This window comes from Exophiala dermatitidis, assembly GCF_000230625.1.
Source record: "Exophiala dermatitidis NIH/UT8656 unplaced genomic scaffold supercont1.4, whole genome shotgun sequence".
In the NCBI taxonomy this organism is placed as follows: Eukaryota; Fungi; Ascomycota; class Eurotiomycetes; order Chaetothyriales; family Herpotrichiellaceae; genus Exophiala; species Exophiala dermatitidis.
Window position 1 is genome coordinate 1,680,189 of NW_008751649.1, and position 27,914 is coordinate 1,708,102.

General features: G+C 51.8%; 8 protein-coding genes across 8 annotated transcripts; 5 read left to right on the forward strand and 3 right to left on the reverse strand.

Annotated features, from left to right (window-relative positions):
* Positions 1–626: 626 nt before the first annotated feature.
* HMPREF1120_04933 (cyclopropane-fatty-acyl-phospholipid synthase) lies at positions 627–6,850 on the reverse strand. The gene is made up of 3 exons (XM_009159082.1): positions 6,189–6,850; positions 6,058–6,129; positions 627–5,999 (listed from the first exon to the last, which is right to left on the reverse strand). The coding sequence occupies exons 1-3, from the start codon at positions 6,193–6,195 to the stop codon at positions 5,170–5,172; spliced, it is 909 nt and encodes a 302-aa protein (XP_009157330.1). The 5' UTR covers positions 6,196–6,850; the 3' UTR covers positions 627–5,169.
* Positions 866–2,760, forward strand: HMPREF1120_04934 (uncharacterized protein). The gene has a single exon (XM_009159083.1). It carries the CDS (start codon positions 1,373–1,375, stop codon positions 2,171–2,173), a length of 801 nt encoding a protein of 266 aa, XP_009157331.1. The 5' UTR covers positions 866–1,372; the 3' UTR covers positions 2,174–2,760.
* Positions 2,911–5,721, forward strand: HMPREF1120_04935 (uncharacterized protein). The gene is made up of 2 exons (XM_009159084.1): positions 2,911–3,179; positions 3,243–5,721. Exon 2 carries the CDS (start codon positions 3,416–3,418, stop codon positions 4,934–4,936), a length of 1,521 nt encoding a protein of 506 aa, XP_009157332.1. The 5' UTR covers positions 2,911–3,179; positions 3,243–3,415; the 3' UTR covers positions 4,937–5,721.
* Positions 6,851–7,010: 160 nt separating the features above from the next.
* HMPREF1120_04936 (alkaline phosphatase) lies at positions 7,011–9,306 on the forward strand. Its single transcript, XM_009159085.1, has one exon. It carries the CDS (start codon positions 7,192–7,194, stop codon positions 9,067–9,069), a length of 1,878 nt encoding a protein of 625 aa, XP_009157333.1. The 5' UTR covers positions 7,011–7,191; the 3' UTR covers positions 9,070–9,306.
* HMPREF1120_04937 (pre-mRNA-processing-splicing factor 8) lies at positions 9,240–17,119 on the reverse strand. Its single transcript, XM_009159086.1, has 2 exons — positions 16,962–17,119; positions 9,240–16,898 (listed from the first exon to the last, which is right to left on the reverse strand). The coding sequence occupies exon 2, from the start codon at positions 16,865–16,867 to the stop codon at positions 9,785–9,787; it is 7,083 nt and encodes a 2,360-aa protein (XP_009157334.1). The 5' UTR covers positions 16,868–16,898; positions 16,962–17,119; the 3' UTR covers positions 9,240–9,784.
* Positions 17,120–17,275: 156 nt separating this feature from the next.
* HMPREF1120_04938 (60S ribosomal protein L34-B) lies at positions 17,276–18,676 on the forward strand. Its single transcript, XM_009159087.1, has 3 exons — positions 17,276–17,433; positions 17,534–17,657; positions 17,769–18,676. Exons 1-3 carry the CDS (start codon positions 17,396–17,398, stop codon positions 17,958–17,960), a joined length of 354 nt encoding a protein of 117 aa, XP_009157335.1. The 5' UTR covers positions 17,276–17,395; the 3' UTR covers positions 17,961–18,676.
* HMPREF1120_04939 (uncharacterized protein) lies at positions 18,215–24,933 on the reverse strand. Its single transcript, XM_009159088.1, has 4 exons — positions 22,923–24,933; positions 20,781–22,870; positions 18,811–20,711; positions 18,215–18,650 (listed from the first exon to the last, which is right to left on the reverse strand). Exons 1-2 carry the CDS (start codon positions 23,613–23,615, stop codon positions 22,328–22,330), a joined length of 1,236 nt encoding a protein of 411 aa, XP_009157336.1. The 5' UTR covers positions 23,616–24,933; the 3' UTR covers positions 18,215–18,650; positions 18,811–20,711; positions 20,781–22,327.
* Positions 24,934–25,210: 277 nt separating this feature from the next.
* HMPREF1120_04940 (uncharacterized protein) lies at positions 25,211–27,571 on the forward strand. The gene is made up of 3 exons (XM_009159089.1): positions 25,211–26,128; positions 26,195–26,764; positions 26,844–27,571. The coding sequence occupies exons 1-3, from the start codon at positions 25,618–25,620 to the stop codon at positions 27,041–27,043; spliced, it is 1,281 nt and encodes a 426-aa protein (XP_009157337.1). The 5' UTR covers positions 25,211–25,617; the 3' UTR covers positions 27,044–27,571.
* Positions 27,572–27,914: the final 343 nt, after the last annotated feature.

A 27,914-nucleotide genomic window follows, 5' to 3' on the forward strand; every position in this document is an offset into this window, starting at 1 on the left:
ACTACTACTACTACTACTACTACTACTACTACTACTACTACTACTACTACTACTACTACTACTACTACTACTACTACTACTACTACTACTACTACAACGGCCCTGGCTCTGCGCAAGGGGCCAGCAGCAAATTGAAGTCGAGAGTCCAGCACAGTCGAAGGTATAGGTACATATGTACTGTAGGTGGTGGGCTTAGTAGGAGACACAAGACCAGCTTCGGTGCCCGTCTCGTTCTGAGCATGAACACACTTCCTCGGTCACCACTGTGCAAGTCGGATGTGTCCCATTTTGGCGGTGAGGCTGACCATGTGCATGTCCTTGACACTGTAAGACTTGTACCACGAGTGGCCCGGCCGAACGTAAGAAAAGGCCAAGTCCAGCTTCAAGCCCCCAATTTGCAGCAGTAGTATCAGCAGCAGCAGTTTCGGGCCGAGCGAGCGAACACTGTAAGCGACGATTGACCGCACAGCCGTACCATGCAGTGCCAGGCAGGTCAGCCTTGGCCACGCGCAGCAAGCCAGCCATAAGGTAGGTGATACTTTATGCACTGAATTGCAGGTCTACAACTTGAATGCCGGTCCTGGTCGATAACAAAAAGGCACACAGGTAGTAACTCAAGATGCGTGGTCCCATATTGTCCTCGATCTTACGAAGAGTAAATAGTAGCAACGGTACTAGTACTAGGTAGGGGTGGGTACGTGGCTGGATCTGCAATATACAACTAGGCGGGCCTATCCGTGGAGCCTGACTTTTTTGTAGCGAGTGGACCCTCGGCGATTGCATTGCAAGTCAAGTGCCAGTGCCACTGGTGGTGGAGAAAGCCGTTTGTTTGGCTTTGACTGGGTTCTCAATCAATTCGAAGCTGCGGGCATCAATGAGTCGATCCAACAAGAACATCCTGCAACAATCCGCCCCATGCCAGTGTCCCTTGTATTTGGCGCGTCCGTCTCCGTCGCCGTCTCCGTCGCCGGCCTCGATGGCACTGCAGGGCAGTAAAAGTAAAAGTAGAACTTGAAGAGGGATGGTAACGCAGGGTAGTCGCACGGGGTCGGTCTTGAGATTTCTGAAACACAGATAAGCTGGGGTCATGGCCCACCTCAACCCTCGATCGTTTCCTTTTCGAAATGGGTTCATGATACTTATTCTTTTTCCACTTCGACTTCGACTCTTTCCCCGGTGGTCAATGCAATTAACCATTTGACAGACGTCACTGGAATCATCGTCGGTGAAATAAAGCTTCTTGTTAAAGCTTCTTTTTGCACCTCTGCCTTCTCTCGACTACTACCTCCCTGCCTACCTACCTACTGTAGGTCAGTTTGGGTCGTCGTTTGATTCACCAAGCCAAGACACCGACCGCCTGCAATCCATCAAGATGGGTCAAACGGCATCCCAACCAGTTCCCGACAAGACCTTAAAAGTCATAGGAGCCGGACTATCCAGAACGGGCACGACGTCGTTTGGCGCGGCGTGTTCTTACCTGCTAGACGGCCCGTGCTACCACGGCGGCACGCAACTTCTCCGATCACCCGAATCACATATCAACCGCTGGATCGATATCTTCAAGCACACGCCGGTGCAGAGCGAGGAAGACCGCCAGGTCGTGCATGCGGGCGTGAAGGAAATGCTCGACGGTTACGTCGCCTGCACCGATCTGCCATCCAATGCCTTTGTCGAGGAACTGATGCACATCTACCCGGACGCCAAGGTCATCTGCACAGTCCGCGATCCGGATAAATGGTGGAACAGTCTGGCGCCGATCGTCGAGAATGCCAATCTGACTGCTCTGTCGTGGATCCTCGCGCCGCTGCCCACGCTGCGCAGGTTCTGGACTTACCATCATGCCATGGACGACGGCCGTGTGGGCGAATTGTATTTCCGACCAGGCGAGCCTCAGAGACCGACTCGAGTCATGTGGGATCGTCATATCGAACACCTTAAGAGAGTCGTCCCCAAGGAGAAATTGTTCTTTTATGATGTCCGTGATGGCTGGGAGCCGCTCTGCGCCATCCTTGGTGTGCCCGTGCCCAAGGATGTCGAGTTTCCGAGGTTGAATGATGCTCAAGCAATGGAGGCCTTTATGAAGGCCAGTGCGAGACGCGGGCTGATGGCTTGGACGGGTATCTTTTTGACGCTCGCTGCGGCTGGGTATTCTGTTGCCAAATATGTCAGGTGAAAAATGGTTCCGGGCAGGGATATGGGGGCCATCCTGGAGCCGGTGGTTGCCGAAGGTATATTGGAACCGGCCAAAACTCGTGTTGAAGTCGGGAGCTCTTTGAAGTTTGGCAGAATGTCTTTGTTTTCAACATCCAGAGCTGAACTTGTAAAGCAACGGTGCATGGGTGTTCGTGATGCGGCGCGCAGTCTGTTTATCAGTGGTCTTTCATTGGAGGAGAGGCGCAATCGAGCGGCAAAACAACTTCTACGTTGTGTGGTACAGGGATGGCTGCTCTGAGCGGTAGCTTTGGATCATGGATCCAAAATACATTCCTTGATAATCAAACTGACATGTCCTTACAAAATGAATCATGCGGCGTACAGTTCTTCGTGATCTGACCCAGCTGGCGCTCCAAGAACATATTCGGCACAACCAGGGCTATGGGAGCGTCCACAGTAACGTCAAGGCTGACCAGTGTGTCGAGGCCGCGATTCAACCTCCTAGAAGGCTGTCGAATGAGTTCGGCAGCGCAACATGACATGACTGGAAGTATGAGATTTTGCCCATCCACGAAATCTTGAGGTCGACATTGGATAGAAAGTCACACAGGGAGAAAAGTAGTTCAGCCTTGTAGCTGTCATTGTAAGCTGGTCCCCGAATGGCGCAATCGCGCCAAGATGAGATCTCAGTCTGTGACAGTCGTTCCACGAGCTGTCACTGGACCCCAGACATATAGATCCCCAGACTCCACGGCCGTTGGTCTTGCTCCCTTGTATGATCAGGTTCCAAAAGGGAGACTCCAACTGTTGCACCGGATCTGGACAGAGACGTGGTTTGGCGAGGCTGAAAGTGCTCATGCCCCGTCAATCATGATGAACATGGCGCCGCGAAACGTAGGCGAGTTCCAGTAAATATGTGCACATAGATATTCTAGCATTTCATGAGGGCAGTCGAACCTTATGAACCTCATCAAACAATGGCACATGAATCGAGAGTGATAATACGCCTGTACAGTGCGAGGGAAGTGAGTGGCGCTCAATCTGTTCCCCAGACTTTGACCCCGCTGAGTGTCACCGGCCATGCGCAGATAAACCAAATCCAAATAAGACAAAGATCTCACATTGAGACTTTGATCCCGCCACTGGCAGTTAAAAAAAAAAACCCCCCTTCGGATCTGTTCCAAGGTCAAGCTAGGTCGAGCTGTCAAAATCGAATGTTGCCAGCCCCTCTCAAAACATACTACCTTTTATTATCCATGGCATGTCACACAGCACAACCCTCACCCAAGGAGATCTACAGTACACCGATTCTTGCCAACATCTCCAATCCCATCTCGTCACTATGCCCAACACTTTGCCCAGATACGTGAGGACATTTCTCGACAACGGCTTCCCACTTGACGTGTTTGGGCAACAGCCGGGTCTCTACAACCTGTACACGCAGATATGCTTGTGCTATTCGGTCGAGGATCCCAAAGTAGCCTCCTCCATCATCAGAAGACTGATGACGGGCTTGGAACGGCTGACGGCCAATTTTCCCTGGGTTGCCGGACAGGTGGTAAAGTCGAACGGGACCTACCAGATCGTGCCCTTCGAGCGGACTCCTCGCCTCGTGGTTCGAGATTACAGAGACAACCCTGATATACCGCCCATGGACGTGCTCCGGTTCACCGGGTTCCCTATGGACATGTTGGACGAAATAGTCATCTGCCCGATTCGTACGCTCGCGGCCAAGACTGCCAAAGAAAACGACCCGGCGCCCGTGTTTATGGTCCAGGCCAACCTGATCGACGAGGGATTGGTGCTCAGTTTCGTCGCCCAACACAACGTCATGGACATGACTGGCCTGGCCCAGATCATGCGTCTACTATCCATGGACTGTCATGATGACCCGTACAGCCACGAGCTGATCTGGGGCAATCGACACCGCGGCAGTGTTATCCCTTTGTTGGAAGAACCCTTTGATCCGTGGACCGAGCTGTCAAGGCAGCTGGTGAGACCGGCTCCTGTTGCTCCTGCTGAAGAGATACCTGCCAGTAGTCCAGTACCCACGGCTGCGGCTACTGCTACAACGGTCTCACCGTTTGATGGCACCCCAAAATGCTCATGGGCCACCTGGATCTTTTCTCGGGACTCGTTGGAGGCACTAAAGGCGCTTGGGACGCGGACAATGGATCCGCAGATCGACTTTATCTCGACAGATGACGCTCTCAGTGCGTTTATCTGGCAGTCAATCATGCGAGCCCGGCTGCCGAGGTTGGACCCGAAGCAAAGAGTCACATTCGCCCGAGCCGTTGACCCCAGGCGCTTCTTGGGTATTCCGAACTCATACATGGGCGTGGTGCAGAACATGACATATCACACATATAGCCTGGATGAGTTTTTACAAATGCCTTTGGGCGGTGTTGCGTCAAATTTGCGAGCGGCCCTGGACCCGAAAACATCAACAGTGGATCGTAACACTCGGGCGCTGGCGACTTTCTTGGAACAACACCCAGAGGACCGACATCTCGTCTCGGTCACGGCGACGTTGGACCTGGGTTCCGATATCATGCTGAGTTCCTGGGTCAAGGAAAAGCTATATGAACTTGATTTCAACCTGGGTGTGGGTAAACCGGAGGCTGTGCGGAGACCGGCGTTCGACCCCGTCGAGAGTCTTATATATCTGATGCCAAAAGCGTTGAACGGCGAGATCTCCGCAGCCATATGTCTAAGAGACGAAGATCTGGACAGGCTGAGAGCAGATGAACAATTCAAGAAGTATGCCAGGTATGTGTGCTGAATGTCCAGAGCTTGGAACCAGAGTACAATCGGACACGCCCTGTTGGCCAAGGGGCGCGGGGGCACCGAGGCGCGCCAAGGTGGGAAATGGAGGTGCCTGTGGCTGGAGATCCTCGGAATGGAGGACCAGAACCCTGAAGCTACTGTAAAGTGGCATGAGATGTCCAGAGCAATGTTTAGTGTCCGGAGCACCGAGATCCCTTGCGAGCGGAGACAGGCATGACGGGGGTCAATCTATTCCGGCTTAACGGCCCTCACAGAGATATATCTTCCCTCTCCCCAGTGTAAGTACGCTTCGACACCTGCCATAAGGTTGGTAAAGCGGGTATGAAGTCCGAAGAATTTCAGGGCATGATATGGCCCATACCCAATGACGCCGAACAGGCGCCACAGGGGCAAAACTTCACCTGTGAGGTCTTCAACATCGACGTCTGTGAACCCCACTTCCTTGAGCATCTCGGCAAGGGCACCTTCAGCAAGAGTGTTTTGGCAGTGTGACAGTCGTAGCACATCCTGCAGCAACTCAGAATTGCGATTGAAATCCGCCTCGTTGAGGACCAAAACGCCACCAGGACGAAGAAGGCGGTAGAAGTTGCGCAAGACTCTGATGGGCTCGTCGGCATGAACGAAGGTCTCCATCGTGTAAATTCCATCAAAAGACGTGTCTGAGAAATCCGAAAGATCATGGTAATCTCCGAAGCGAACGTCGACCTTGTCTTGCAGTCCGTGCTTGTCCACATTCCTTCGGGCATCTTCCAAGTGTATCGGTGTAATATCAATGGCTTGTACATTCAATCCTTTCTGTGCCATATGGATCGCCACGTATCCTGACCCTGCACCTGCATCCAAGACTCGCGACCCCGGGGGAAGGCCTAGTCGCTGGTATACGTGATCTTCCATGGCCCGCTGAGCTTTGCTGATTGGAAACGGAGAGATCTGGCCCTTAGGGTATAGGCCGCAATGCCGCGTATTTCCTAATAGCAACCAGTATCCCAAACGGGACTCAAGGCTGCTATAATACTCCTGCACCGAAGGGTTGGCGGCTCCATCGTTTGTAATGAAGGCTGTATGCAATCTGTGTCAGGACAGGGGATTTATTCAGACAAAGGATTTTGACTATACCGAAAAGCCCTGCGGCTAGGGCAAATAATAGAGCGACAACATAACTCGGTTTGGTAGCGCTAGCAGCAAATCCTGTATCTCAATATTAATAAGGGCAGTTGCCCCAGTTTAGGGATCCTCTGTTGACCTACGAGACATGGCAGCTTGTTGAAACGGGCAGAAGTAGGGCGTGAGATGGGCCGGGAGCAGGCGTTGGTGGGGAAGTAGGATATTGAAGGCATTCAAGCTCAAACAGCAACGCCCTCTCAGTCCTTTCCCAGAGTCTCAGAGTCCCCTCTGTTGTGACAGGATCGATTCCATAAGAAACTCGACAGTACAAACCTCGCCAATGAAGAATCATCCAGCAGGGCGGTTAGTACTCAAATGCCTTGGTTCAGAGTTCATATTATATGCTGTCAATTCAGGAGAGAGAATGACTGCACCTTTTCGGAGCAGATATCGACTTGCGCATTCCAGGATGAAATCGTGCAAGGGGTAATACGGGGTTGGATCTTGGTACCTCAGGTTGTAACCCAGGCATCCCCTGCCATAGACACGACTTTTCATAGGCGGGACCAAAGAAAGACTCGTTTGGAATAGACAGCCACAATCCATTCGCACGTTTCGAGGGCACAGGAGTTTGGTTCGCATGTCCACATGTCTCCATACTAGCACAACGCTTACTTCCAGCTTGAGGGGAGCAGAGGGGAGAAACACCGACGCAGTGGTCAGCCATGAGTGCGGTCACCTACCGTCGCCGCCAATTATGGCAGGAATGTCCATGTATCGATGCTTTCCGGTTGCGTTGCTGAGCATACCTTACACTGATCTTCCCAACCTGTAAAATCCGGGTGAAGCCAGTTGACCGATGTTTTGCCACCTCGGATCGCATAGTCCGCCGTACCACACTTTCAAATCACGTGGGCTCACGTGCCTTGGCCCTTGTTCTGAGATGCATGTGCTTTGCAGGGGGTCGGGCTCTTGTTTCATTCATCCATCCCGACCTTGTTTATCACCTGCCAACCAGGTCACCAGGAGTCGTCACAAGGGATCATATCTATCAATGGAGTTATAACTCGTCTCCTGCGCGTCACCCCACCCAGACTCGCCGAGTTGTACGTTGTGGAAGCCTGAGAATAGACAAATCATCTCACCATGGCGCGGTCCGAACAACCTCTCCTTGCGCGACCGAGTTCGCCCAACTCTGCGAATTCCGACATTGAAGAGGAAGATGCGCTCCTTACTGGGCAACCAGTTCAGCGACCAGAGTCGACGGCTTCAAAGACACGCAAATGGCGCGAGGCCGGCTTATTTGTTTGGGCCCTCCTAGCCACAGTGGCTGTCATCATCCTCGCCGTGGTCTATCAGCACGAATCGTCCATTGCGCACTCGAAACCAAAAAGGACAGGAGGATGGGGCCCGGACGGGAAACCCAGCGGGAAGCGGAACATGATTTTCATGGTGTCAGACGGCATGGGACCGACGTCCTTGTCGCTGACCAGGAGTTGGAGACAATACGTGGATAGCCTACCGATTGACGACATACTGGTGCTGGATAAACATTTGATCGGGTCTTCCCGGACACGCAGCTCAAACAGTCTGGTCACTGACTCGGCGGCCGGAGCAACGGCATTTTCATGCGGATTGAAGAGTTACAATGGTGCGATCTCGGTGCTGGCCGACCATTCTCCGTGCGGAACGGTGCTGGAAGCGGCCAAGAGGGCAGGCTACATGACTGGACTGGTGGTCACGACACGAATCACCGACGCCACCCCGGCATGCTTCGCAGCTCACGCCAACCGTCGAGAATACGAAGACTTGATTGCCGAGCAAATGGTCGGCAACTACCCTCTTGGTCGGGTCGTGGACTTGCTGATCGGTGGCGGGAGATGCCATTTCCTACCGAACTCGACGGAAGGGTCGTGCAGAGCCGATGCCACGGATGTGGTGCGCATGGCTAAAGAAGACTTTGGATTCCAATACATTAACAACCGGACCGAATTTGACAAACTCACCCACAAGAAGCCCGTGGATCTGCCGTTGCTTGCACTTCTCGCAGATACCGACATTCCCTATGAGATCGACCGCGCTCAAATGGCAGACATCTACCCCAGCCAAGCGGAGATGGCACGACTGGCGCTGAAAGCATTGTCCGCAGCCACCAAGGACTCGGAGAAGGGCTTCTTCCTCATGATCGAAGGATCACGGATCGACCACGCTGGCCACGCCAACGACCCAGCCGCCCAAGTGCACGAAGTCATGGCTCACGACGAAGCGTTTGCCGCGGTGCTAAAGTTTCTGGAAGAAGACGATACGGACGGAATCCTGGTGTCCACATCTGACCACGAAACCGGAGGACTCGCCACCGCCCGCCAATTGCACAAGACGTACCCAGAGTACCTATGGCATCCTGGAGTTCTAGCCAAAGCAAACCACTCGACAGAATACCTTGCGCGCGAATGGTCGAAATATCTATCTTCTTCCTCGTCAACCTCTTCGCGCAAGGATAAATCGACCAAACTCGCCGACCTGATTGAATCCGGCCTTGGAATCACCGACTACACGCCCGAAGAGCTCGACGCCATCATCGACGCTGAACCCATCTGGCCTCCGGCATATCATTTCGCAGACCTGATTTCGCGCCGCGCCCAGATCGGCTGGTCAACCCACGGCCATAGTGCCGTCGACGTCAACATCTACGCCTCGAGTCCTGACCATGCCCCTGGACTGGTGGGGAACCACGAGAACACCGAGGTCGGACAGTTTATTGCAGAGTACCTCGATCTCACTCATCATCTAGATGAAGTCACTAAAGAGTTGAGGGAGAAGAAAGTCAAAACGTCTACGACTACCGACGGCGGCTCGGGGGAGGAGAAGGGGGAAGCCAAAGAGTGGGGCGAGTGGATGGGTCCTCCTGCCCTGCCGGATGATGAGATTGATGACAAGCTTGTCTCTTTGGACGACTATCATGGCGACTTTAAACATCGGAAACGCGAGGCTGAAGCTGATTGTGGCTGTGGCATGAGACATTGAACCTTGCAGTGGTTGGATGTACTACTGTATTACTTTTTACCTGCATGATTGGCGCTTATCAATGGTGAAGATTGGGTGCCTGAGGCGCTTTTATATTTTACTTTTACATATTTTACTTTTCAGGGGCGCCGGCGCGGGGAAGGAGATTTGAGATCGTTTATGAATACCACAGAACACTATATAGGTACTTGAATGAACCATGATATACCTGTACGCAAACACGCATACAACAGACAGTCATCCTTGGGCTTGTGCTTATTTCATTTCGTTCTATTTGACAATATTACTCGTTCATACTCGGTTAAGCCAGTAACAAGGAGGTGTGACGGTAATAAAGCGTACATGAACGATAAGGTATGATAGACAACCTTCCAAATTGAATAATACAACCTAATTAATCCAAGGCTACTCGTGCATGTTCTCTCTGCGTGCTTGCATGTATCATGGTGGCTCCCAGAACATGAACAACAACATAAACGCCTGTTGCTTGAATGCCACCTCATGGACACAACCACGAAAACAACCCCCAACTAACACCACCGATCGGCCTTGTCCGTGCTTTCTTGGTACACCTGACCCTAACCTTCCTACATCCATGCAGAAGTGATTGATCAGCATATCTCATCTGTGTCCGTCCCGTACCGTGCTCTGTGTGTGTGGCACTGCAATGCTCGCCGACCAGGCCATCCTACTAAAATCTCTGGGCTTGTGCCGCTCAAGCAAACACATCCTCCCTATCGGCCCAGATGTCCTCGAGCTCATTAAAGCTGCTGAAATGAACCGGACGGTGTCTATCATCATAGAAGCGACGTGGAGTATCGATCTTGACGTAAACAGGTCTCTTTTCGACAGCAGAAAAACTGGCGCCCATAAAACTGTAATTCCAACTATCGTTCTCCGGCACCAAGAAGAAGCCGCGGACCTTGTCAGACAGCAGGAGCTGGGTCTTTTCGCCAAACGAAGTCGAGAAGCCCGCAGGATTGTCGGACTGGGTGTCCTTGTTGTTGGCGCCCCACGTGTACCCCGCGGGAGTGAGGGACCAGGCCGACAGGGACACGGAGCCGGGAGTGAATGAAACTACGAGGGTGATAGTCTTCTTGTCCCACGACGGGTGTTGCGCCATCAGTCGCGCATGGGTCGTCACGTCCTGGGGCGTCATGTAGGATGGTTCGTTCCCAGAGGCCGTGTGGATGATGCCCAACGGCTCCATGGTCTTGAGGTACTCGTGTTGTGGGAGCTGATGTGGCAGCTGCACTTCGCGTGTACTACCAACCTGCGGCACCATGACGATGGTCTTTATTTCCTTGACTTGGTCATTGTCGGGCGGGGAGGACCCGTACAGGTACCCAGCCACTTGGACTCTTAGGTCAGCAATGGTGATGAACTTCTTGAGAATGTTCTTGGGCAGGACGTAGGTGTACGAATCTTCTGATTCATGGATGTCGTCGCTCGAAATGTAGATGTTGTTTGCGCGGGTGCGGAGATTGGACGTGGCGATGGCCCGAGTCCGCCATTCGGTCTTGGACGCAAAGGACTGCTGCTCATACTGAGACGTGGTCGTCACGACAATCTCTTCACCGCGCACATTTTGGGTCTTGGTCGTCACCGCTGTCAGCTGCTGTTGATCCTGTTGCTGCTTTTCAAGTTCGGCGGCTTGCTGTCGCTGCAGAGAAGGTGCCGAAATCTCCATTCCAAGAATGATATCGCGGACTTCGCTGCTGGTCAGGGATTGGACATTGACATTGTTCTTCTTCCCGTAATCGTTGAGGATCAAATCTCTCAGCTGGACTTCCACCTTGATCCAATCTTCGTCCGACAGACTGGGCCAGATGTGATGCGGCTGTGTGATGACAGTCTTGTCAGGTCGAAGAATCAACTTGGTCTTATCCGTGTTGACGTGCAAGGCACGTAGGATGAGGATGAGCCGGGAAAAGGCCGTGTAGGACGAAATGGTCTTCAGCCATTCATCATACAAGTTGAACAGAACCATCTGGGGCTCCTTCGCTTGGAGAATCATGTCCGCCAACTTCTCGACCTTCATCGCAGCCTGGAAAGGAAGTTGCAGTTCAGAGGCTCTTATGGAGATGTTCGGGAAGTCCAGCAAATGTACCTCAAGCGGGTCAAGCAGACCTTTTCGAGTCACAATCAGCTGCTTCGGCTGTTCCTCGACGGGCAACGACCGGATGAGCGCGGCAACTTCTTCGGCTGTCTTCCACTTGGCCAATTGACCAAGCCGCTTCTGACCGGCCCAAACACTGGTATGAATGATCTTTAGGAACAATTGCCCAGTCTTGGGGTTGAAGATGAAGATTGCTCCGTTGATCGGCTTGGTAGTCAAATTACCCTCGAATGTCTTGTGGATGGTGACCCGATAAACATTGGTATCGTCAATGAAGAGCTGAGTTTGATTGCTGAACAGCTCCGAGTAGTTCTGAGAGTTCAAGAACTCCTGGGTCGTCTCAGAAGCGTACAATTGCAGGCCCTTCCTGATACGCTCACGCAGCACATACAGAGCAGGGTTAGCTTTCATGATTTTAGCCATTGCTTGTTGGATCAAAGCCTTGAGACCCGGGAAGTACTGTCCATAGGCAGAGTACAGGTTGTATGCCAGATCAATGCCAATCATGAGACCGGTTGCCGACGGGTAGATGCTCATACTGTCGGTCGTGTAATCCAAGTACTTGGCTCGAACATACCGCTCGATATCGTGAGAGTCGTAATCACCATATCGCAACTGCACATCGACCCAGAACTTGTTGGTTGTCGTAGCCTCGATCTGGTCCTTGGTGTCGAACAACAGCGACGGCCGAGTGACATTCCACTTGTGGCTGGCAAAGAGGAGAATATCAGCACAGGAGCTGTTCATCTTGTACGATTTTCGAGGATGAATGGTCTCTTTCTGAACAGTTTCGATGCCCAACTGCTCGAGCTCCTGGTCAAATACCTGACACAAGTCCATAACCACAGATTCGTGGATCTTCTGCCACAAATGAGCTCTGAAAATCTGAATCAAGGAGATCTTTAAGGTCGGGATCTTGCCGTGCAAGAAGATACCGGTCAAATCCAATTGAACCTGGAAACCGACGTAGACGTTCGCTCTGTTGATAGTAGGTGACCACCATAGGGTAAACCGACGGTTGGGAATTTGATTCAAACCGGATCGTTGAGCATTTGTGAGCTTCTTGTACTTCATCGACTCTTCGAATCCACTAGCCCGTTCCCAGAACAAACCTTCCCAGGATGGGAACGCGGTGGCCTTGAACAGGGTGTGCTCGAGGATAGTTTCAACACCACCCAAGGCTTGGATGACATCGGTTCTGTATGCATTCAGGTTCCACAACTTGCCATCGTGTCGCTGACTTGTCCACCAGAAGGGATTGCTCTTCATCAACTGGTACTGCTTGAATTCTGTGCGAGTTCTGAACCCCTTGTCAAAGCTGAGCGTGCTCCTGTCCTTCTGGAAGAGGGTGTTGATACGTGGCAAACCTCGATCCCAGCTGTCTTCCAGATCTTCCAGAGTCAACCGGCGATTTTGCTGGTTCGCTTCCATGCGCTTCTGCGAGTATTCAGTCCACACTCGTTGTGAATCGATGAACTCTGCCTCCCAAGGGATGATGTAGCGGAAGATATTCGGAATAAGCGTCTCTTCGTCGTGGGACATACCGGCACGATAATGCGTCACACCGGTATCGGTCTGCTTTGACCACCGCTTGTCGCTGGCTGGGATAAGAATATGGGATCCGGAGATCATGCCCAAACCACCAAGCTCCTTGGGCGTGTAAAACACGGCAGGAGGGAATCTCGAAGGCATTTTGGAGTTCAAGCCAATCTTGACACGGGTCTGGATTTTGGTCTCACACTTGACGATGGTATCAAGCAGGTTGACCGTCGAAACAGCTGCTTCTCGGTAATACGTGAACAGGGCAATGAGTGCAGTATTCCACTTGTTCGCGATCTTGGTAAAAGTCGTCGATCCAGAAGACATCAAAATCTGTCTGATACGATTGTTGAATTTCTGAATGTCGTCTTCAGTGACTTGCAAGAAGGCATATGCAGTGCGTTCCTTGGTCTCATTGTTGGCCAAGGCCCATACACTGTCCTTCACAGGGAATTCGTCATTCTGGTTCCGGATCTTGGGTAAGATTCTGACTTCGAAGCCGCACATTGAGAACAACAGATTAGGGTTGTCTCGCGAATACACGCTTGCGAAGGTATCGTCCCACTCGATTGTGGTAATGGAACGAGGAAGTCTGTTCTTGAGATCCCAGAAAACTGCGCGACCGAGGTTGACATCGTGTCTCATAAGTCTCATTCTGGAATCACGAGGCCAGCATTTCTTGTTCTTGTAGCCTATGACATTTTCAAAGTTCGGATCAGGCTGCTCGGTCAAGAACCGTTGGATAAGATCCTTCGATTCTTCGGCAGTGAATCTGAAGAACACCCAGATCCTGTCAATGTATCTGGTATACAACCGGATAGGATGCTTGGTTTCTGTTTCACGGTCTCGGAACTGCAAGAAATCGTTTGGGCTCTGAGGTGGTCCTGCAAGCTCACTAGCACGTTGCAACCCAAGCAGGAGCAAGTCGATAACCAGTCCATAATATTGGAAGACGAAGCCGGAGAACTGCAGTCCTCGGATCAGGCCATAGCTGTTCGTATGGTTCATATCTTTGTAATTCAGCTGGACATTGTTCTTCGAGGTGATGTAGTCGGCCAAATTGTGATCCATAATGAGCCGGAGCAGACGATTGAGCAGAGTGAGATCGATTTTCTCGTAGACTTTCGAGAGCTGTGTCTCGATCATTACATTGCATTCTCCGTCTTTGGTCTCCCAGACATTCGTGAGATTGTTGATGCCCTGGGCCCATTTATAGACCAACAATGGCGGAACCTCTGAATCCGACGGCTTGACCCAGGATGGGAAGAGATGTCTAGTATCAGCTTGATACCACAGGTATTGATCAAGATATGCATCTGTGATTTTCTCGATGGGCTCAACATCGTAGACTGGATTGATCGAGCTGTAGTTGTCATTCATATCAATGCCGACCTCCTTGAAAGCTCGCTGGGTGAGTAAGAAGCGCTTGATCCTGGCCAAGGTGGTGCCTGGCGAATCGTAAGCCTGTTCGATCAATGCCAACTCTTCTCGCTGACTCTGGTTCAAGCGACCTTTGACCGAATAGGCTTCACGGAGCCTCTCAAGAGCCAGGATCAAGATCTTGGTATCATGCTTGTAAGACACGCTGGGGAAAGGAATAGGAGAGAACTTCCGCGACTCGAGCCAGTGCACCGTGGTTGTGTAAATAGCCACAGCTTCTTCTGATGACACGTAAGGACCATCCTTTAAGTAGTTGTGTTGTCTCTCTTGCTCCGCCTTGAGCCAGAGTCTGGTCAAGCGACCAAGATTCTTCTTAGCCACAGTCTTATCAACGGTGGCGCCTCTTCGAATTCTCTCCCGATTGTAGTGCGCAACGGAAATCCACCAGTCAGCTTTGCTCTTGACATATCGTAGAATAATGTTCTCGATCGGCGCTGGCAAGCCGGGAACTTTCCAGGGGATATTACTCTTCCAGCAACGCCATGCTTCTGACAAGTGCTGAAGAACGGTGTTCACTTTGTTCTGACGGATGCCTTCCGGCATCATGTCCATCAAGTCTGCCATGACAGAGGCACGGAGTTCCAGGTCGAAGTGTGACTCCACTCGCTGTTTGGTGACCGTTTTCGCAACACCCTTGCTATGGCGACCTTCGAACTGTCGCGAAAGAAGATTTCCAAGCCATCGCTCAAGCAGAGGAATGATGCCTCTCATGAAGAAGAGCCAAACCCGCCAAGCAGGAGCCCAGAAGCCGCATCCAGGACCTTTGCCCACAGGACCGGAGTTGAAGCGGTAGTAAATCAAGTGCTTCAAGTCTTTGCACGATCGAATCTGGTGCATAAGCTTGTATTTGTACCGGTACATACCAGTAAGCTGACCAACGTGGTTGAAAGCGTACATGATCCCATCGGCCAATTGGAAGGCATCGACATTGCCCAGACGGTATTGTACTTGAGCGTCGACGATAAGCTTGGTCAGCCTCAAGATTTCTCGCATCAAATGGAAGGCGTTGCCGAATCTGGACTTCTTCCGCTCTTTGGTGGTCAACGTCTTGACAGGCTTCAAGTTGAAATTGTAGTCAAGATGCAGGTAGGTCAAGTTCTTGCGGTGAATGAGCAAATTCAGCATGTTGAAGCCTTGTCGGCACACTTGCAGACCGGCCTCAACCCAGTCAATGGTGGTCTGCTGGAAAAATTTGGTGGATTTCAGGGTTCGAAGAAGATCCTGCTTGTTCTGAGCCTTGGGTTTCTTCTTGTGCAACTCATTGAGCACATAGGTCTTGAGCAGTTTTTGATACGAAACTCGCACTTTAACCGGCTGTCCTGGCGGGCAGTGTTCCAGATACCACTGTTTGACCAAGGGAACATCCTGAGCTCTGACCATCTTCCCAGATCTTCTGTCGAAGGGGTAAGGAGCCCACCAGAGAGCAATAGCCGAAGCTGTCTCGCTGGTATACAACTCCTCGTCGGCCAAGAACGGTTCAACATTTCCCGGCAGCTCGAACTCGTCATCCTCATTGTTGCCAACGCCAAAGATTTCATCTTCGTGTTTGACCGTGATGTTCTTCGGAGCAACAGATCTCGACGAGATCGGATTGATGACGGGGTCGAAATAGAAGGCTGGCAAATTCGGGTCCTCCGACCTAACATAGACGATCTGGGGATAATGATACCACGACAGCTTGACGCTCCGTGGAAGCGAGTTATACAGATAAGGGAAAGCCACGCGGTATTCTGTTCTGATTGGAGCTCGGAAAATGATTCTGTCGATCGCGTTGAACTCGCCGAAGTCTTCGTCGTTAGGATCGATATCTTTGTAAAGCGGCTCGAACCGTGGTCCTCCAGGAATGGCGACATTGAGTGCTTTCGCAGTGAAGAAGCTTTCACGGTCAAATAAATACGAATAGTTCTTATCGACCACGTCGCTCAGCAGCTGGTGAGACAACCGGTACAAGGTTGCCATCTGAGGCAACGTCAAATTCCACTTTCTGTAGCTCGGACCGTTGACGTGTGGCGTGTCCAACAGAGGCCGATGTTCGTAGAACCACTCGTAGACTGGGCCATCCTCATTCTCATCCAATTCCATCTGAATAGGTTCAAGTGGTTCGACGTCCTCTATGTTCTCGGACCAGGACAGAGGCGGCTCCTCGTCGTCGAAGGGAGGGAACCGCATCCGCTTGAAGTGTCGTCGGTCGCTCTTTTCTCTCCTCATGCACACCCACATGGTAGCCCACTGGGCATGGAAGACGGGTTCGATGACACGCGGGATCTCGTTGACCAGGGTCAAGCAGCCGTTCACATGATACAGCACTTTGACTTCCCTGGCACTCTCCCACGGCATGGGCATGTTCTCCAGCAGTTTGAACACTGCATGAGGCATATATTTCAGCGCGCCCAAGTAACTTCGCTTGTCACTGCTGAATTTCTTCTGGCTGACATCGCCGATATCTTTGACAATCTTCCGCAGATGCTCCGGGGGCATGTCCGCCTTCTGGGTCTCGACGAAGCCGCCCTTTCGTTTCTCACCAAACCGGTTGCGCTGCGTCCGCAACCATTCCTTCTTCTTTTGTGCATATTTGGCAACCTGAGGGTCGACGGGAGGTCGGTATCCGGGCGGCGGCGCCATTCCCGGCGGAGGAGGTGGAGGAGCAACTGGCCCTCCCGCATTCCAGCCCGGAGGCGGTGGTGGAGGGATCGAAGCCATCCTGCCCTGCCGTTCAGGCGAGCGGAGGTGACTGTCGTAGTGGAATCGATGAACTGATTGTCCCGCCTCAAATGGGTAACTGGACGATGCTTACCATTTAAAGAAGCGGCGGTTCCTTCGCTGCCTGTCCTGGCTTGCGAGAGCAGGCCTATTCCAGTTGACACCTTCTGTTACAAAGGCCGACAACCCACCGGAAGACCGTTCTTTTGGAGATAAATGGAACAGGTTAAAGCCGCGGGTTAGATGGTCCAACTTATTGCCTCCCGCGACACAAGAAGTTAACTTCGACTTTTGCGCGCGCGGACCCGCTAGGTCACGTGCACCACCCGCCTTACACTAAGCTGCACTAGTCCCCGTTGGGACATGCTATGCCAAGATTATCCGCACTTTGTAAAATTGATTTTGGGAGGCTCCCACTGCAACCGCTTGCTGAGAGATCCGACGACAACATCGAAACCACCACCATCGCCAACCTCGATTCCATCCCCTCGATTCCATCCCCTCGATTGCGCATTCAATACCGTCGCAATGGCAGGAGTCAGACTTCAGTACCGTCGCCGGAATCCGTACGTGCCTTCCACCTCTTCCTCGTGGCCCCGACGGCTTTTAACGAATGGAATTTGACTTGAATGCTGGATGGAAACTGACTGTGGTCATGACATATAGCTACAACACCACCTCGAACAACGTCCGTGTCATCAAGACTCCCGGTGGCAAGCTCCGGCTCCTGCACATCAAGAAGCGAGGAACTGCCCCGAAATGCGGTGACTGCGGCGTCAAACTCCCAGGCGTAAGTTGCGCCCCAAACCAGCACAGCACTCTGTCGACAAGAATGGAGGATTGGGAAATTGGAGCGAGAAGATGAAAAGAGCAATGGGTTCTGACTATCTACTGTGAACAGGTTCCGGCTCTCCGACCCCGTGAATATGCCACCACCTCCCGACCGAAGAAGACTGTCCAGCGTGCCTATGGTGGTTCGAGATGCGCCAACTGCGTGCGGGACCGGATCGTCCGAGCTTTCTTGATCGAGGAGCAGAAGATCGTCAAGAAGGTGCTTAAGGAGACCCAGGAGAAGAAGACCGGCAAGAAATAAATGCAATGTGTGGGCTCGGATGGAAGCAATTTGGGGGTGAAAAGAATTTGTTGATGGTCCGGCGGGCGCACGGGTTTCACGAAAGCATTTCCACGCCTACCTGACCACATTGATGCTGTATTGTCAGTACGCAAAAATCCAAGAATTTCAAGTCAACAACATGAACGGCTCGGCCAGCAGGTTACAAGCCGTCCTCGACCCTTTTCCGTCAAGGATCACGAGATGAGCCTATGGAATAGAAATCGCCGCGATGCTGGTTTCGAAATAAGGTCACATCACGAATGATTGGGTCCTCAAATACCCTTTTTCTCCAAGCGCCTTTTGTGTTGCTTTATCATCTTTGACTTGCCGTGGTCTTTCCTTGTCCCTACATACTGCATTGTCGTACTGTGCTAGTGTGCATGAGAAGATGGAGTTTTGGTACGTCGAATCTGTACGGACAATTTGTTTCGTCTGCTTGGTCCAGAGTTTATTGCGAGTGATAAGCCATTTTACTCTTGTGTCCCTGTGTGCCCCGTGAACGCTGCTGTCCAAACCAAGAACCATATGCTACCATAGGGTGCGATCACACACGGTCGATCAAGCCCGTGGAAAGGTATGTCGAATTGGACTTTTCTCGCACCCTAACTTCCGGCCACAGCACACAAAGCGGAAGACGACAAAGATTCTACCGACCAATCGTGGCGTCCACTATGTGGAAGACAATTAGAACTCGGACTATGTCAAAGTAAGGCGATCTTTGCCCATGCCACTCTGCGACATTACAGGGTAGTGAGAGGGTCGATCACAGCGTGAAGATAGTAGTCACACAAGTGAGGACCAGTGCAAGTAAACGATTCTGTTTTCTCACCTATCAGTCGTTATCAGTGCTCAAACGCACAAGTGGAAGCTGTCGAGTGTTCAGCAAGTGACACCACAACGGATCACAACGGTTTTCCGGGCAAGGATTGAGGCAAAATTTCCCGGAGACCGCTAACATTCTTTTCTACCTCGAACACCTTTTGCTCGTTGTGACCACAGTAAATGGACGACTTGCCACAGTCTACCACACGCCTTGGAGCTGTTCTCTGCAGGACAGAGTACCTCAGAAATACCCTCCCCAAGACCCTCCAAGCGTGGAGCTTGGAAAGTTGATCTTGAGGGGATGTCGTACAAGAGCCGCTGTCAAATCTGTCATATCTGCTGGCAGCCACGAAGGCGAGCTTCTTGAGGACCCGTCGGGGGATTTCTGTTTCTGTAGGAAGTACGGCTGTGCAACGTCGACCTGAAAGCAGGGATATCCCTCTTTAAGAGGGGGCAGACAGCAACGCAACGCCTCGCAAGGCCGGAAGGCTGCATACATTCCAGGCACAGTCCGAAAGTTTTACTGTTTTTGAGAATTCGCGCCCACTGCCCCCATCAGCAGCCACCCTCGAAGCTGCTGGGTAGTTGGACAGTAGTGTGGGCTTTGGGTTGTTGAAGAAATGCAGTGGTAATACAGGTTCTTCCACAACAGAACACCATTTTGACTCCTAAGCCATGTGTGTGCGCACTGAGAGAAGGAAGCTCCCCGCTAGGGTTGGCTCTTTGGTGTAGGCATCTACTCAGAATGGTCATTGGCGGCTCATTGAAGAAGGCCGACTCAGTGGTGCTTTTGCAGATTGTCCATACAGCAGCTAAAGGGCGGTCCACCCTGCGCCTATTTGATGGTACGCCAGAGTTGATGTCATAGTACAACACTGGTGAAGTGTTTCGATGACCAACTCTCTTTGTTCACGGGATGGCGTGGGAGATACTCATGCCCCTTTCGTTTCACGCTGGTAACGCCAGTACCGGGAACATTCCAGTCAGGTTCAGCAACAGTCCAGGGAAGGAAGGCAGGGCCTCGGCTGGAAAGGGTGACCTCCCGCTCCCTCGCCAGTATTCCGATGTGATGCAGCTATACGATTTTCAACGAGCCATTGAACGAGAAGGAACTTTGTGTCATTGTGGAGTAGGGCTTACTTTCAGAAGTAGTGGCATGAAGAAGAGACAGCATGCGGGATGCTTCGCATGGCAGGCAGTCGTTACACAAGCCAGAGAAAATTCAACGGCGACATGTCAAGAGGTCATGCGGCCAATCCTGTTCCGATCAATCCCAGGTTGGTGTTGTCCAACGTTACCTAGCATATGTCAAGCACGTTCTGACTGACAAGGGCTGAAGTGGATGGACGGCAAGCTGCATGATAGGATGGCACTGGAACGGTCAACTTGCGTCAGCGTATTCCTCAAATTCTTCCGGTTCAGGCTGGGGTTGGAGATTACTCCAGCCACGGGGCGAGGAGGATGAGTCGATGACGGGTCCAGACAATTCGGCTCCGCTCTTTGAAAGCTCTTTGAAGGCATGTTGGACGTAGGCTCTCGCGTATCATCTTCCGTCCATTGGTTCGGCTAGGCAAAGAATAGGTATTTCTTATGCAAAGCTGCACCAATGTCCGGCTAGTTATGCCCGTACGGTCGCCAGGAGAATATATCGTAGGCTGACAACTCATCGAGGAGTATTCTGTACGATAAGGAAGCTCAAGGGGCACCTGTGCGGAGCACAGCGTGTACCTTCGCAAAACGGGCTGCTGCGTGGCTTCATTTTGCAAAATGGTCACTGAAGAGGTCTTGTCTAGGGCCCCAAGCAGTCGTCCGCGGCATGCATCCTCGTCTCAGTGCCATATCATATCCATTGTTGTCATCTTTCTGATACAGTTCCAGCCGCAATTAGACTCACCATGGAGGGAGATCCTTGGGGAACAGCACCAGTTAGTGATGAACAGGCCATGCCAAAATCCTTCCCCCACAGACAATACCCACAAAGTGATGGACCTGTAAGAGCAAGCTCACGTCCTGAGATCCGAATATGGTTCAAGATCCGAGATTTCTGTTGTCGTTTACATCCACGGCGTAGATCTGGCTGGAACCCCAACCTCGAGGATGGATTGATCACCAGGTTACCTGAAACGTGGTGGCAATGTGACTATGCGGCCTGGTGAAGCTGATTGTCAGCAAATTCCGAGAATAAACAAGCCGAAGCAAGCCACGGCCTCATTGGGATCCTCATTGCCGTCTTTCAGCCACGTCAACCAGTACAATCCATTCTTCGTCCCCCAACTGCGTGAGATGTTTCTCGCACACCCAGGCTGGAGGCAAGATTTGTTTCCTTCTGGTAGGAGCTTCGTTGTGGTCACGCCACGTGTGAGATTGAGAGCTTTCGTTTCCCAGGCGAGAGTCTGCATCGACACATTTGCAGCGTGAGCAAAAGAAAACACATGGCCTTTGTTCCCTCTCAGCGGGACATTCTCGCCCTTGGTCGGTCCGCACCGCCATCACTCCAGGAAGCCATGAACGTGGCAAGACTAGGGCCGAATAAGACTCAGCGGAAGCAAAGGCTTTGTCCCCGGCGTAAGGCTCTGCATTAGTGTGAAGAATGATTGAATCGTCAGCATTATATTGGCTCGACAGGTCAAATGCCAACCCCGGGTTGTCTACATGTGCATTTTCTGCGTCGTTTACTGCAGGCCGATTGACAACCCCGGCTGCGGGTCTAAGAAGTTTGCTGTCAACTTGAATAGGTAGTTGTTGGAATCTGGGAGAGGTTCGTTTGACACCACGATCGAGCTTCCCGGAACGATATCGTCAGCCGATTTGTCGAGACAGGGGCAAATTGCCAGCGCACGCATGTCTTGGAACGCTTTACAGGCCGTAGTAGCTGGTAGAAACGGAGGAGAGGAAGAGCTGGTTCGTGATCGAAGCGAGCGCAGGCATGGCAGCTGAACCATCCTGCCCACTCTAGCTCAGCGATTGCCGATAGACAACCTTGCAACTCTCAAGGGTAAAAAAATGTGGCGGCGGCGTGCTGAGCTCGACTCCTGTCTAGCTTGGGTGGTCCATTCAACTACCGCAATTGTGTTGATGTCAGGGTTGCTGTGAGGCAGGAATGAAGTGCAAAGAAACATTGACAGGCGGCAGCATCCGCCATGAAAATGGGATGATTTCTAGTATTATTATTTATTTCCGTCTTTCGGCCAAGTAGTGTCACTACTTGCTGCCTTCAAAACAGCATTGGACAATTAATCGATTATATTGCCATCCACCACTGCATCTCACATTTCACACCCCAGTAGGCAGGTTCCAGTGATTAGCCCCAGGACCCCTGTCTATCACAGGTGCGCTTTCTCGTTCTATGTGGAGCTGAACAAACAATCATAGCCTCCCTGGTACATTTCCCGGCCCCTAGTCACTGGGCCAGGGTTTGACTTCAGCAGCTCATACAGAGATCGACCTTCGACTATCTCATCGTGATCCCCCGCACGTCGAGGTTGGGCCGATCTTGATCCTTACAGCGGGTTTGCCTGCGATCATCAACCAATCCGGGGGCTCCCTGACCCATGTGACTGACGGTCCGTCAAACAACGCAGCACCAGTTCTTCCGAGTGCAAGCCTTCATCTCTGTGGCCAGACTGCGAAGCATCGATTGACCGCTGTGGAGATAGACACATATTCTGCATCGCACCATCCGCTAGATGTAGACTATCGTCCACCGGCGTCATGGGCCAATGCAACAGGGCCGGTCGCAGCTCGTTGTATTCAAAGCTTTGGTATTCACTCACATCTGACTGAGAGGGGGTAGTGGGACTGCACGAAGGCGTGGTGCCTTCTGTGTGGAGAGAGTTTCCTGGGCGCCTCTGCCTCGCTGCCCAACGTGCAGCGCGCCCGCCTCTGGCTCCAGATCTTTGACGCTGAATCGCAGGGGCACGATTAGATGTGACTTTCCTGGCCCCTCCCGTCTTTCGATATCTGGTTGTGGATTGAACGCCGTGGGCGATGGCGTCCTCAGTCAACATCCAAACGCTGTTGGCCTTTCTCGCGCTACTTCGGGAGCTTTCCCTGTCGTTCTCGAAAGCCTGCGACTGGTGTCAGAAAGGCCTCGACGCAAACAAGCGACTAGAAACGTACCTGGTTCATGGAGAGGTTGTGTCGAATGCTGTTCTGCCATCCATTCGAGCCAGACTCTTGAGGCTTGGTAGTATTGAGGCGAAACCACTCATATATGTCTCTGAGCATCATTTTGTGGCCTGGTGCTTGCATCAAAGCTTCATAAATCAGCCTTGCGTAAGGCTTGTCGGTGATTCCCTCTCCAACTTCACCAAGCGAGGTCAAGGGCTGGCTGTGAGCGAACTCTGGCGACGAAGACCATGGACTGCGACCATCACTGTCGTCAAAGTAATGATACGTTGAATACGGTGGCGTCAATTCAGCAGAGCATGGCAGAAACGGCCAACTGTCGAGTGCAGTGGTCGACATGGGACGAGCGCCGACAAGTGTCGGGTAAGTCTGCTGCGAGAACCATGTGGGACCCAACTCCAGGTCTGAGAGTTGAACCTGAGTGGAAACAAGTGGAGGGTGATGTTCTTGACCAGTTCCCACCGGTTCCAATGTCTCGTCCATTACAGCCTCCACTTTGAGCAAAGGGTGCAACTCTTGCAAGATACCACCTTGAAATAAGGGCAGGCTTGCAGCTTCCGATGTTGACGGATGTGAGTTGTGATCGTGGAGCGTCCTAGACATGATGTCTGGCAGCTGCGAGCCCATCATGTTGTTGTAGGCTTCCAACTGATGAGGTGAATCGTCGACTTCCATCTCATACATGCCAACAGCGCAGCCGTGGCGAACAGATGTAGGCAGTAGAAGCTTCCGAAAGATGGTCCGCCTTAGATGAGGGATCCTGTGCTGCTGATGGACAACCTTGGGGCGGCGCGAACCAAAATCCAGCAAGTTATGTCCTAAGACGTGAAGAGGATGTAGGTCTTTAAGACGGGCACAGGACAGAGGATGGAGGTTGATCGCACAGATCAGAAAAGGTCAAGGGGTCAGAATGGCATTATTAAGAACAAGCAAGCAGATCTGGTATGCATTTGACAGTGACATGGGATGAAGCGAGGGAATCATGCAAACAGGCAGGGGGCCAGGGTAGGAAAGCGGAGCACAAACAAAAGACTCCTGAACCTGGACGCTCATGCCCGTTCACCTGTATGGAGAGGATGGCTGAATTGACCTGTTGTATGCTAGCGTTGTATTGTACAGGACGACATTCGGCCAGAGAAAATCCGGGCATTTTGTTGCTTCCGCAGTCCAATCAGTTTCCGACCAGTATGGGTTGCTCTCTGTGTGACGGGATGCAGAGTCAACGCTGCTGAGGACGGCAGGGTGCAGTCAGTTGGGCTTCAAATCGCCAACCTGCAGCGATCCACTCCCTTACCCTGTCGCCAGAAAATTTGACTTAGTTTCTGCGTATTTTCTGCTGAAGGACAGAGAGGCTGTTGACCTGGATGGAGGGGCGACATCTCACTGTGAGCGGGACAAATCTGGCCGGTTGATGCAGAATGATGCTCTCAGACAAGGCGCAAGCCCAGTCGGCTAGAGTCCATTCTTGTCTGGGACATGAATCACAGCAGCAGGAGTATTACCAACAGTTAATAGTGTATACCCCTTAGATCCTCCTATAAGTTCATCAGTCAGCCATCTTCCGCCCCAAGCCGCCATGAAAATAAGTCCGCAATCTGCTCATCCTACCGTAAGCATTGCAGGCTGAAGGGTCAGGTTCCTGTTAGTTTAGCAGCCGCAGCAAAATAACGGCATCGATTGGAGATGATCTGACGACAAACCTCCAGCAGATCATGTCACTGGGAAGACGGATGGTTTGGTCCAAATGTGTAGTCACGACAACAGTCATTAAAGGGAATGCTAAGAGCATAAGGTAGACACCTTTTGTGCTAGACTGGCTTTTCCTTTCAGCACTGAAACATATGGCTGATCGACCCATGCCGGAAAAGCAGAAGATTGACACACAGAACAGCAGTATGCATAGGCTGCTGGTTACGCATAGGACCTTGGAATACTCAATGAATTGGACTTTGTAGTACTTTGGTAGTTCCTGTTGTGCGGTGTCTTTACCTGGCAGTATCAGACGTAGGTAGTATGCCTGCTAAGTGTGCCCTTCTCACCGCAGGCGCACATACCTAAGGGTGAGGCAGTATTATGTAAGCCGGTAAGCACCTGTCACGTGAAAATTTTGGTCTCTGCACTGCTGCCAAGTCGGAAGAGGAGAAATCTAGACCCGAAGGATTATCCCGGCCAAGAATCCGCAGCCTATAGGAAGCACCCGCATACGTCACCGACGTGTTGACTTCCAGTTCCGCCAACGGTTCGATGCACTATCTACCTACGTTCAATTAGTTAGTGGCGTGGTAGTCTACTAGTAATCCTGCTAATACTAGTTGTCAATCGTCCTTGTGCACTGCATGCGGCCAATTCAAGTCCAAGGCAAATAATACAACATACATAGTGCCTTGCTATAGCATGGTACCGGCATCACCACCCTCACCTTCAATCGCAATCACCTGTCTCTCCTCATCTGTGCTTTAAAGCTCCGTCTCAGCAGCACACTACCTTACACATCATTCTTCGTGTCCGGAGGCATTGTTGCTCCGGTTGACAGTCCGCAACTTTTCTTAACACTTGGCACTTCGTGGCAGTGTTCCTCCTTTGTTCCCTCCTTTTCGCACACTCCCCGGATTGAGGATGATCGTCCTTGTTTCCTCCCTCGTTTCTTGAACTTTCGCTCTGAAACACTTGCTGCTTCTTCTGCGCCATGCCCGAGGTTGTCAGAGGTAGTCGTGCGAGTGTTACGGTTGACCGCAATGGCAGCATCGACCGCAGCGGCAGCCAGGCTCCGGGCAGTCCGATACGAGAAGCACGCACTGTCCACTTTACCCCCGAAGGCGCATCTCCCGATGAACCGTCCCCTGTTCAGGCCCTGAGTGGAGTCGATAGCCGACTGAGTATTTCGTCTACTCGCAAGAAGAGCGTGGACAGGAGAAGAGAACATCATCGCAAACATAGTCATGACGAACCGGAGAGTCCTGCATATTATGACAGTCGCGCTGCAACCAAAAGAGAGTTTAGAAGACGAGCCAGCACGCTTCAAGAATACTATGCTGAGCACCCTGACCTCTTGCCCCAGTTGCCTTTCACATGGAGATATGGATGGCGCAGATGGAAACTGTTCCTTACGATCTTTATAATGGTCGTGGATGCTTGCGTTGTCCCGATCGTGTTATACTATTCGATGACGTTTGCAGGCCATATAGAGGGATGGATAGGTACGTTGTCAAAGGCTCGAACAAAGTCATTCTGGGTGGGATCACGACTGACGCAGACTGTCACAGTTTTCGCGGTGGTGGCCACCATTTGGGGTGGACCGACCTATGTCGAGTTCGCCGTCCGTTGTTGGCGACTAATTAAAAAGGAAGACTTTTTCCGACCGCTCGGCACCTCGACTCGATGGGCGTTCGACATCACACATTGGATTTTCGTCTTGACGATTGCCGTGGTGACTGCTCTTCTCATTGTGGGCAGTGCTCCGCATATTGTATGGCTCCGAATCTTGTCCCTGCCCGGACCGGCTCTTCTCTTTGCACTGGGCGGCAGCGTCTTCATCATTACCATGTGGAGTCTGTCAGGTCGCAGAGCACCGTTCCGAATAAGCTCGACGCCCAAAGGAGGCGAAGTCTATCCTGGAGTATACTATCTGATTGAAGATGTGATCGCCGTCAACGCAAGTGCCGGCCGACCGTACCGTGAAGCGTTGGCTGCGAGATACAAAGCGAGTCCACGGTTCCGCAGAATGATCAAGCAACAATCTCTGTTCTGGTCCATACCATCGCTGATCATCGCGGTGGCTTGCACCATTGTCATTGTCATTCATCCAGTACCCAAGAAAGTGGGATACGGTATAGGTATGTTTTACATACATAGGGGGCATGACTGCCACCACCCACACATATATACGCATGATGCTAACATAGAGGTCTTCAGGCTGGGGTGTTCCTTTCCTCTGGGCCTGCATTTGGTCCGCCATCTCGGTCCCCTGGGTACGACGAGCTATGCACAAAGAAACCGTGACGTGGGAGGAAGATTATGGGGTCGAGCCTGCTTCCAAAAAGGCGCGGCGTCACCCAAAGCTGGAGCCCATTGAGTCGGAGCGCGAAACACCACCCAAAGAACCCGAACCATGACCTTAAAACAGTGCTACAGCTACAACTATCGCCTTGCTGTTACTTGGTGTCGGCTCAGTCTACATGATGGATCCTCACTACAACGTTTCAAGCCGACGATAGACGCAGACTCACAATGCTCCTCCCAGCGCCGGCGAGCCAAAGATTTTGAAGTTGTGCAAAAAAGAAGGCGATTTGGCAGGCGTGCAGGCGTGCAAGTCGTGAAGTGGGTGTTTCATGTCTCTTTCTCTACTGTGTGTCGTATTAGCGTTGGATGGATGGTATTCTCTTTTTTCCCCGACGAATTCATGTCTTTTGGATACCTGGTATATATTATCTTTGTTTGATCATCGGCGGACCACCGCAGTGTGGTGTTGCTCGACGTTTCGGTCAAAACAATTATAACCTCTTTGCCTACGTACCTACCTGTCTATCGTCTCACACTCCATGTTGAGAACAATAGCTACCTAAGGTAGGTACCTCCTCCACTCGGCTATTGGGCCCAAGTCCTAGTATGTCCATTGTAGTAGTCCCAAGTCTTAGCATTCGTCACCATCTACAGATCCCAGAGCGCCACTTACACCACCTACACCACTACATTATAGCTGCTCATGATATACGTTGTACTGTCGACCCCATTAACTACCATGTTAAGGTACCTAGTAGGCACCTTGCTCGGATAATTCGTGAAATCACCACCATCCATGTCGCGCTGCAGTGCGCTGCACAGCCCCCTTACAACTAGTAGGACTGAGAAATCCAGTCTTGGGAACCCAGGCTGTTGAAGTTGTTGCCAGTGATCAGCGATATGCCGAGGCTCGGCGCCAATGCTGCTCGCGATCACAACTTGAAGGTGGTAATAATAATTGAGAGGACGTGTACCTAGGTAGTC